The sequence below is a fragment of the Sphaerodactylus townsendi genome, linkage group LG15 (genome assembly GCF_021028975.2).
Source record: "Sphaerodactylus townsendi isolate TG3544 linkage group LG15, MPM_Stown_v2.3, whole genome shotgun sequence".
NCBI classification, from domain to species: Eukaryota; Metazoa; Chordata; class Lepidosauria; order Squamata; family Sphaerodactylidae; genus Sphaerodactylus; species Sphaerodactylus townsendi.
Genome location: NC_059439.1, coordinates 27,550,376 through 27,560,939, shown reverse-complemented (window position 1 = coordinate 27,560,939; position 10,564 = coordinate 27,550,376). Strand labels below are relative to the sequence as shown.

Here is a 10,564-nt window from a genome sequence, read left to right as displayed (position 1 = left end):
TAGCACCAGCACGGGCAGAATTCTTCCTGGGCAGAGACAGCAGATGAACATGGTACCTGTTGGTGGGTGAAGGAAGAGGTATCACAGATGTATGAGTGTAAACTGCTGTCTAGTCACAGCCAACTTATGTAAACCCCAGTAGGATTTTCAAGGCAAGGAATTAACCGAGGTGGAATGACGGTCATTCCAGCCCCATACCACTTCTGCTTCTTTCAGAAGGAGATTGGGGAATCTTGAATGTCCTCACATCTGAACTCTCCCCAGTGGCCCCCTCTCTGGCTGCACTACTCATGGGCCGTTTCCGCACGGCCACGGTAAGGGTTGGGGCGACGTACATGACGCCGACCCAACCCCTCTGGGACCGTTCGCATGAACGGTCCCAGAACCTCCCGGGATGACGGCACTGCGCTGCGCCGTTGTCAGGTCGACCTACCTGCTCTCTGGCCCTCCGGCCCGTTGCCGAGGCCAGGGGACACGCCCCCTGCCCTGCGTGACCGCTCCAGAGTCACAGGGCAGAGGGGGCGTGTCCCCAGGCCTCGGCGACGCGCCGGAGGGCCGGAGAGCAGGTAGGTGGACCGGACACGGGGGGAGGGAAGGAGCATTGGACCCCCGCCATCCGCACGGCAGCAGCTCCAAGCCGCCGTTTTCCATAAACCTTGCGTTTTTGCCGTCCCCAGGGCGCCGTATTTAGCCCGTGCGGAAAGGGCCATGGGGATGGCCAGAGATTGGGACATGGAAGTCATCGGGAGGTGGAGCCGCTGGTGAGAGGAGGGCACCTGTGGCTTCACAAACTGCCCATGATATTTCCTCCTTCCCCTTCTAAGGTGGGAACTCCCACTGCTATGTGTGGGCAGGTGGCCAGCTTGTGGTCATCATGGTGGGTGATGCCAGGACCCATCCCAGCACTGGCAGATGCCCAGGGATGTCTAGTGGGAACTGGGCCTATTTACTGGGGGAGGGGGTGATGTGGACAGCAACCCAACCTCCCTGGCCACACCCATCTCCACCCCTGGGCTCTGATAGGTTCTAAGTTTGGTTCCCACGCCAGGCAGCCCCTGATTGGTTCTGATCTCCAGACAACAGAAATCAGTTTCCCTGCAGGAAATGGCTGCTTTGGAGGGTATCCTCTCTAGCATTGTATCTCAGAGATCCATCCTGCCAACAAAAACCTGCCTTCCTAGACCATATCCCCAGATGGCAGACTGCTAAATATTTGTACCATCTAACTGAGCATAGACAAAGGTGTGTCATTACGAGGGCCAGATGCAATGCTTTGCCATCAGCTGCACAATAGGGATGCTTCTGTAATATACCCCCCACCCCCACCCCAGAGAGAGAGTTTGTTTTCTGTGGAAACTCTTGAGCATGTTCTGTTCATTTGTCCAAAATATTCTCTGCTCAGAGGTGGCTGCTCTCTCTTATCCAAGACAAATGGCCCTTTAAGCCGAACTATCGTGTGACTCTTGAACAGTGACGATCCTCTTATTGTGGAGAAGATGACTCAGTTTTTGTTACCGGTTCTGGCTCCATGAGTTATATATTTATGCATGATCAATTTATGCCTAATAAAGGTTTTGTTTGTTTATACACCCAGATCACCTGGAATTTTCCAACCTCCCTAGACTGCTTCACTGCACAGTTGCCTGATATCTATTAATTCATACATGAAATCCTTTAGGCAGCAGAAACTGCCAGAGATCTGGAGAATCAGATTTTCCAAGATGCCCAAGAGTTCTGATCTAAATGGAAGCCCATATTGTTATACCTCATGTCCCCCACAACCCAATTCCATGTTGTATTACTGAGAGCTAACTGCCGTTAAATGGCAGGCTGTTGCTTCATAAAATGAGGGAGGATACGGCTGCATGATCATGACCTCTTGTATCTTCTTCTTCTTCTTCTTCATCACGTTGTATAATAAAATAGAGTATTTAAGAGATTACTTTTATTGTTCGAACACACTGTAACATGTAAACAATGTTTATTGTTCAATTCCTGGTCAAATGGTCTAGATGAGCCAATTCTATAGAACCTCTGACACCATTTTAGAAAGAGATTCAATTTATACAGGATTCTTCTTAAGATTGTCCTCATGGTTGATCTTCTGCCTTAGGCGGAATAGCCTTGTGTTGTTTTTATACTTGGAACTTCTGCTTGGAACTGTCTAGAGCTGGAGGAAGAAGAAGAAGAAGAAGAAGAAGAAGAAGAAGAAGAAGAAGAAGAAGAAGAAGAAGAAGAAGAAGAAGAAGAAGAAGAAGAAGAAGAAGAAGAAGAAGAAGGAGGAGGAGGAGGAGGAGGAGGAGGAGGAGGAGGAGGAGGAGGAGGAGGAGGAGTTTGGATTTATATTTCCCCTTTCCTGTAGGAGACTCAAAGGGGCTTACAATCTCCTTGCCCTTCCCCCCTCACAACAATCACCCTGTGAGGTAGGCGGGGTTGAGAGAGCTCCGAAAAGCTGGCCATGCTGACAGAGGCTGATGGGAATTGTAGTTCCTGAACATCTGGAGAGCCGCAGGTTCCCTACCCCTGGACTAGCCCAAGATCACCCAGCTGGAGTGTGTGGGAGTGCACAGGCCAATCTGAATTCCCCAGATAAGCCTCCACGGGTCAGGCGGCAGAGCGGGGAATCAAACTCGGTTCCTCCACCTGCTCTTAACCTACTACGCCACTGAGGCTCCTGATATTTTCATTTCTTTATGTTTAATAAAATTTTAAAATCTCAGCTGTTTCAGAGTATCTGAATAAAGAGGCCAACTTTTGGTACATTACTGGTAAGGCACCTTTTTCACAACTGTTCTCTTAGCTTTTACCCTGTTCTTACTTGCAGCCCTATTGTTTCATTTACGGGAGGAGTCTTGTGAGTTCCCACCTGCACCTGAGCCAGGCTCAGAATCCACCTGGGCCTTCTTCCCAAAGCCAATTTCAGCTCCACCACTGACCACCAGGTTGAAACCAGTGCAGAAAGTTCCATCAGCGGCAAGATACAGGGCCGCCAGAGCCACTTCTTCTGGGGTCCCCAAACGTCCCAGTAGCTGTAAGAGTTCAAGAGAAGAGGGATAAATGTTCACTTCTACGCTCAGCTCATGTGAGATAAGATCATGAGGTCTCAGATGCTGAATCTGTGTGGGGCAGGATTTCCTAGCAGTGGAATTCAGAATATCTGAGGGCAGAATTCTGACATTCAGTGTTTGTATTCACAGCCCTTCTTACTGTTACCAGCTAAGATGCAGTAGAAGTATGGCTGCAAATTGCAGCATGGGAGATCTATAGGAAGTCCTTGGGGAGGGACAAACTTGGGGAGGGAGGGAGAGCTCAGTGAGGATGCTTCTGCTGTCAGAGATATGGAAGTCCAAGAGCATCCACCTTCTGTAGACACTCTAGGGCTTCTGTTTTCTCCTGAGCACTGGTCTGTGTAGCATCCAGGATGTCAGTTTTGACCTCAGAACTGCAACCTTAGGCCAAGCCATTTATCAGCAGCAGCACCATTCCTGTTTCCCCACAATACACTTGCCTGATAACTCTTGAGTTCCTGCATAGTTGCCTCTGGATTCGGTGACTGATTTGCATTCCTTTCCAACAAAGGCGTTTTGGTGACACTTGGTGAGATGCTAAAAATCAAAAATGTTTGGGAATTTTTTATTTAAAAAATCAGGGAATCATGAAACATGACAAAATATTTCCCCAAATGGATGAGCCCAGAGAAGCGTCTTCTTCCTAGAAATGAATCAGCTTCCATGATGACCTTACAATTTAACACACTATATAAACTATACACTCCTTATCACTTATTTCTCTATACAAGGACAGAACATCTCAGTTTTCGCAATCTCAGTTTTTGGGGGAAGTAACAAATCCTTGATTTCCCGCACAAGAAAAAGCAGAAGTAAAAACTGTATCCTTAAAAAAAAAGATTATTGCTTCTCCCCCCTGCCCCCAGTTGTGTGAATAATCACTTGAGACCAGTACAACAATGAAATCTTTCCCCAAATCATCTTCTCTTGGATTCCGTAAACAGAATGGTGGTGGACTTACACCCCGATCCAGAGGGCACAGGCAGCCAGAGATGGCACCAATGCCCCAACACTGTGCCATGTTCAGGGGGCTTCCAGGCAGCACAGAGAGCCAGGCAGCAAATGCCAGAAACTCCCCGGCCAGCTGAACGACCTCCACAGCTCAAAATGGACTTATGGCACCCAAAATGGGGATTGAGGGCTACAGAACAGGTGATCTCTTTCAATGCCAGCTGCATCTTATCATTGGTTATCTTACTCCATCTATATGTATTTATCTGAGGTTATCCTTTTTGGTTTTTAAAATTTTTACGTTTGCTGCGTTTTGTTGCTTTTGTTCTATTTATGCCAATAAAGGCTTGGCTTTGCTTTGCATGAAAGACGACAAACTATTCCCCCAAATGAATGAGTCTGGAGGAGAAGAAGAAGAAGAAGAAGAAGAAGAAGAAGAAGAAGAAGAAGAAGAAGAAGAAGAAGAAGAAGAAGAAGAAGAAGAAGAAGAAGAAGAAGAAGAAGAAGAAGAAGAAGAAGAAGAAGTTCATTCTGTCTACCGAACAGACAAGAAACACCCTCATACCACTTATATGCCCATAAACAGCTTTTGTTGTTGTTACACCCAACTGTGAAGTTTGATGACTGATAAATATTCAGACCCCAGAAGGGTCTGGACATTGTTGTCTATTTTCCCTGCTTGGAGGAGTAGATCTTTTCAAATTACTATTGAGTTCTGACATCTATTTTGTGAAAATAATTTTAGGTTTTAATTGTTTAATTGGGGTACAAGTTGTGTTTTTTAATGAACTATTTTCTGGATGCTTTATGATGTTCTTAAGGTGAACTTTGTAAAGCTGCCTCAGGAAGAGTTTGGATTTATATCCCCCCTTTCTCTCCTGCAGGAGACTCAAAGGGGCTTACAGTCTCCTTGCCCTTCCCCCCTCACAACAAAGAGTCTTTCTTCTTCCAAGAAATGTATCCGTTTCCATGATGACCTTACAATTTAACACACTATATAGACTCTGTCACCCTTCACTGTTAATGACTCATTTCTCTATACAAGGATAACAAGACATGCAATGCAGCCTCTGCAATCTCAATTTTTGGGGAAGTAACAAATCATTGGTTTCTAGCACAAGAAAAAGCAACAGTGAAACTTTTATCAGTTTTTTTGAAATAATAATGATGATTGCTTTCTCCCCAGCCCCAACCTGGGTTTTACAAGAATGGTTATTTCTGCAGTTCCTTTGTTTTAACAGCCGCTGCCCCATTCAGAGGGCTTCCAAGCAGCACACAGAGGCAGGCAGCAAATTCCAGAAGCTTCCGGGCCAGCTGAAAGCCCTCCGTAGCTCAAAATGGACTTATGGCACCCAAAATGGCAGCCGAGGGCTACGCAACAGGTGATCTTTTTGAATGCCAGCTGCGTCTTATCATTGGTTATCTTACTCCATCTATATACTTTTTATTTCTTTCAGCAAAAAAACCTTGGCTATAAACCCCATTCATGCCACGGGAGTTTGTTGGGTGACATTGGCCCAGTCGCATCCTCTCAGCCTCAATTCTGGCAAGACCTCAAAGGAATACCAGTGGAGGAAAGTAATGGCAAACCACCTCCTGAAATCTCTGAAAACCCTCCACGCATAAGTCAGCTTTGACTTGACGGCCAACAATAGCAACTAAAAGTTCCTGGCGTGGGGTATGGAGGACCTGTCTTTCTTCCATGAAATTATCCTGCCAAGGACAATGTAGATCATAAGTTCTGTGTGGATAATAATCACTCTTACCAGTTGACTCGGACTCCATATTTGCTCTCATCTATGGCCAGAGTTTTGGTCATTGCAATAATCGCACCCTGCAAGGGAAACACACAACAAGTATGGTTGCCAACTGACTGTAAATAACTTTGAGTACAGTCTGATATGCATAAAGTGAAATAGGGTTTCTTAAAGAATATGGACGTAAATAATGCCTGCAATCCAGGAAGCCATTAAGTTTCCACTAAACAGGCTGGTTATTTTTCTTAAGGCCTCTTGGGAAGCCCTGCTGAAGGCAAGACAGAAGGAATGATAGAGCCAGATCTTCTCACCCATCAACACTTGACTTTCAGTCCCTGAAACATCACTATCCCTGGAAGACCTGCTTCTAACGTGCAAAGGAACTGAGAAGACCCCGCAGTGGACAGGCGAGTGGTCAGCTAGAGAGGGCTAAATTTAGTGACCCTCCATCCTTTTGTGTCACCTCTTGTTTGTCCTTAGATCCTTTGAGGTCTAATGCTGTCAGTATGTTGAGGGTGCTTAATGTCTGGATCTTGCCAGTCCCTCAATGAGTCCTCTCTAGGTTGCTGAATCTTTCTTTCCTCTTCTCTTTCTCTCTGTGCTAGCAACTGTAGATAACAGTGGGCGTTTCCCCACTCCCCGGGATCCCCCCTATGCCGCAGCGCCGCGAAAGTATCCTTTGGTAGCTACCATGCGTCTCCACGACCTTGCACATCTAGACACTGCTCTTGCTGAGCGCCAGGGATGCTGCGTGCTGAGGGGGCGTGACAGCGGCAGCGTCGGGGCGGCTGCGCTGTCACCGCCCCTGTCGTGGGGAGTGCCCGGGGACCCCATGCTACTTGAAGAGAGTAGCGCGGGGCTTAAGGTAAGTGGGGAAAGGCACCTCTGGCCATCCCCAGGAAAGGGTTAGGGTTAGGGTTAGGGTTAGGGTTAGGGACTTTTGCTTTCCTCCACTTTTCCTGCTTTTACTTTACTTACTAAGGGGCAGGAATGGAAGGGGGCAATAGAGGGAATAAAGCTAAGGGTTTTGGGGCTCAGTGTTCATTTCCGTAAAGGCTTCTGGTTGATGAAATCCAGAGTCTGCCATTGAATGGGATTGCAGACCTGACAAAAAAACACGAACTTCTTCTTGCTAGCAAGGTAGCAGCCTGCTACCTTTCCCCACTTTTCTATCCTAAATGTCGTTCTTCATAAACATTTACCTGTCACGCTTTTAATCAGTGTTTTAGCTCCTTCTCTGTGCAGTCAATGTTAGTTTTCATTGCACCTGCTATTATTTTTATAGCTTGGAACTTTTCAAAACTTCATCTGCTATTCAAGATACTATTAAAGACACACGGGGAGAAGCTTTCAGGGAAAAAAAATTAGCAATCATTTCATTCGTGGGTCAGGATTACCTTGCATGGAGAATATGACATTCTATCCTTCGCCCCAATCATACCAGCAATACTGGCCAAGTTGATGATGTTTCCTCTCGTTTCCCGTAAGTAGGGCAGCGCATACTGTGCACAGAACACAAAGAAGAAGAAGAGTAGAAGAGTCTGGATTTATATCCCCCCTTTCTCTCCTGCAGGAGACTCAAAGGGGTTTACAATCTCCTTGCCTTTCCCGCCCTCACAACAAACACCCTGTGAGGTAGGTGGGGCTGAGAGAGCTCCAAGAAGCTGTGACTTGCCCAAGGTCACCCAGCTGGCGTGTGTGGGAGTGTACAGGCTAATCTGAATTCCCCAGATAAGCCTCCACAGCTCAGGCAGCAGAGCGGAGAATCAAACCCGGTTTCTCCAGATTACATACATGAGCTCTTAGCCTCCTACGCCACTGCTGCTCCCAAAGAGAAAAAATGTGCTGGATCTCAAAACAGAAATTCAGGAAGCTGCCATATGTTGGAGTCAGACTATTATGTTAACACAGCTAGCTTAGAATTGCCGGTTGGCAGACACCCTTTAAAACACAGCAAGTAGAAAATCCTGCAGCTGGAGATGGTAAGGTCCCAAGCAGGTCCTCAGTTGTTGAGCCATAGACCTTGCACATCAGTTTGATTTGGGCTGCAGAAATACAGGTAAAGCATTGTACCTCTGAATCATATACCATTCCAAGAATTTTCTACTTGATGTTCAACTCTGGATGAAGCCAGCTGCCCCCAGGGAAAAGGGAAACTCCTTGCAAGTTAGAAACACTCACCTTTGATGCTAACAAAATACTCAGAGTGTTGAATTCCATGGCGTTGCGGGCATCTTGGGCAGTCACATCATCTATCTTGTCAATTTTAGCTGTTTGCAAGAGGATATCAAATGGGAGTGTATTTCACAGAGGCAAAAGCCACAAAGAGCAAAAGATCCCATCACTACACCCTGGAACAGTAAAGTCCACAAGCTAACTAATCTTGACGTGAAGAAGACCTTCCTTGGGAAAGTGTTAGTGTGGGAGACGTGTGGTTTCACAGAAGGGAGTCCTACGACCTTCATAGAAACACGGCATATGATAAAGGCACTGTCATTTCTTTCCTTCATTGGTAAACAGCCACCTGGGAAGCTGTAGTTCCTAGAACTGATGGTTGGACAACTTCATTCTGTCTACTGAATACACAAGAAACACCCTCACAACCCTCATATGCCAATAAAAGGCTTTTGTTGTTGTTAATCCCACCCAACTGTCTGAAAATCTCTTACATCCTCCAGCGTTGTTCACCAAGCAGTCCAGGCACCCATAGCGTTCCAGAGTGGCCGAAATCAACCTCTGCAGGAACAGGAATGAAAAGAGTTCTACGTTGGGACAATATTAATGACAGTCCAGAGCCTTGCAGTTCCAGGCCTACAAGGACCTGCCACCATCACAACTGCCCTGGTTGCCACCTGTTCCGAGAGTTGAGAGCAAGACCGAGGAGGTTGGGTAGAAAAGGAGCCACAAGGAAGAGAGGAGGAGATAAACCAAAGAAGAGGGTCCATACGTGGGGTGAGAGGCAGGATCGGATTTGGCTCGGGGAGAGCGTGCTCTAGCCTTTTATTGATGGAGATTGCTGTATTGTGAACAGCTTCCTTTTGGAATAGAGCAGGGGTCTTCAAACTATGGCCCTCCAGATGTTCACAGACTACAATTCCCATGAGCCCCACCACTTGGCCATGCTGGCAGGGCTGATGGGAATTGTAGTCCATAAACATCTGGAGGGCCATAGTTTGAAGACCCCTGCAATAGAGCAATGTATTTTATACCAAGAAGAAGATCCAGTGAGGGACAGCAAGATCCAGCTAGACAGGGTTGTAGGGGGATCACCTTCTTTCTAAAGAGGCTTCTCTTTGTCCAGGACCATACCAACCTGAAATGGTGCCCTGGGCTCACCCTGGATGCTGAACCACCTACACCCACCAGAGCTGTTACCCCTCCCTGCCTCACATCAGCCATGGGAATAGCATACTATGACAGTGAAGACTAGAAGCTTACAGTTCACAGAGAAGTTAAGTGGAACTAAATGCAAGAACATAAGCAAAGGAGAGAGGCATAACTTTGCGGGTGACAAACTCATGCTTAGTTTATGGGAGCAGAGCATTATTCAAGACCAAAAACCCAGAAGAAAAGTGTCACCACCATTTAGACACTGGAGAATTAGAATATGGAGGATAATTTTACTAATGGTTACAGTGATGCTAAAGAAGAACCCCCAGGGATGTACGAGTCCCCAGCCAGTTTTAGCCTACCTTAATGTCTGTCTCCTTGCGGACATCACAGACCTCGAAGTAAGCGTCCCCTGGGCACCCTGAATTCTGCAGCTCTCTCTGAATTGCTTGTCCCTTTTCCGCTGCAAAGTGGAAGAACAGCGCAGTTGCTAGCCAAACAAGCCTTCTAACCCCACCTTTTCTGGGCGGCTTTCAGCTTATCCCTCCATTTTCCTCTCTGGCTGTGTCCAAGCTCTAAATACACAAAAGTTTCTAAATACACAAGGGATTTGCTAAATGCATTGAAAACGATTCCTCTCCCTCTTGCTCGTTTTCTCCATTTGGAGAAAGGCAACCTAAAAGGGCTGCAACAGAACCCAATACAGTCTGGTTTCAGTGGGGAAACAAATTCCTTGTGGAGGCAACTCCCGTCTGAAGGTGCCCACTAGAACAGGGGAAGTGGATGAAATTGATGACCGATAAGTATTCAGAACCCAGAAGAGACTGAACATTGTTGTCTATTTTTCCCAGGAGGAGTAGATCTTTTCAAATTGCTTTTACTATTGAGTTCTGACATCTATTTTGTGAGAATAATTTTAGGTTGTAATTGTTTAATTGGGTTTTAGTGTGTTTCTCAGTGAACCATTTTTGTGCTTCTTCATAATATTCTTAATGTGAACTTTGTAAAATTGCCTCAGGAAGGATCTCAGTAGAGGTAACTCATACATATATATTTTTAAAAAAACAGGATATCCTGTCAGGGTGGCGCAGCCACGCAAGTTCTAGACTCACCTTCAGATGGTATTGAACAGAAGACCACGTTGGCTCCCTGGCGAACTGGAGGAGGAAGAGGAGGAGAAAAAGGAATACAAGACAGAACTCAACGGTTTGACTCACTCACCAAGATGTACACTAAGAGATCCTTGCCTTTCCTCCTAGTTGGGTCTTTCAGAAAAACAATCCATCCCCAGTTCTTTCCATCCTTACCAAATTCTCTCACGATGGCCAGACCAATGCCTGCGGTGCCACGGGTCACGATCACCACCTTGCCCGGGTAACGCAGCTGTCCTGCCATGTCTGCTGTTTGCCTCTGTATCCCTTAATGAATAAAATCCTAGGTATCCATTATATGTCTCAG

At 46.4% G+C, this 10,564-nt stretch overlaps 1 protein-coding gene across 1 annotated transcript; it reads right to left on the bottom strand.

Moving 5' to 3' along the window:
• Positions 1 to 2,834: 2,834 nt before the first annotated feature.
• On the bottom strand, positions 2,835 to 10,501 carry LOC125444285 (17-beta-hydroxysteroid dehydrogenase 14-like). The gene is made up of 9 exons (XM_048516711.1): positions 10,414 to 10,501; positions 10,219 to 10,263; positions 9,469 to 9,569; positions 8,446 to 8,512; positions 7,958 to 8,046; positions 7,174 to 7,278; positions 5,786 to 5,853; positions 3,509 to 3,605; positions 2,835 to 3,029 (listed from the first exon to the last, which is right to left on the bottom strand). The coding sequence occupies exons 1-9, from the start codon at positions 10,499 to 10,501 to the stop codon at positions 2,835 to 2,837; spliced, it is 855 nt and encodes a 284-aa protein (XP_048372668.1).
• Positions 10,502 to 10,564: the final 63 nt, after the last annotated feature.

Bases quoted from the DNA above. Each gene is read 5' to 3' on its own strand.
- LOC125444285 (XM_048516711.1), bottom strand. From the start codon at position 10,501: ATGGCAGGACAGCTGCGTTACCCGGGCAAGGTGGTGATCGTGACCCGT. The intron at 9,570-10,218 runs GTGAGTCTAGAA...TCCACTTTGCAG, and splicing joins CTGTTCAATACCATCTGAAG to CGGAAAAGGGACAAGCAATT. The intron at 3,606-5,785 runs GTAAGAGTGATT...TTTGATTTTTAG, and splicing joins TATGGAGTCCGAGTCAACTG to CATCTCACCAAGTGTCACCA.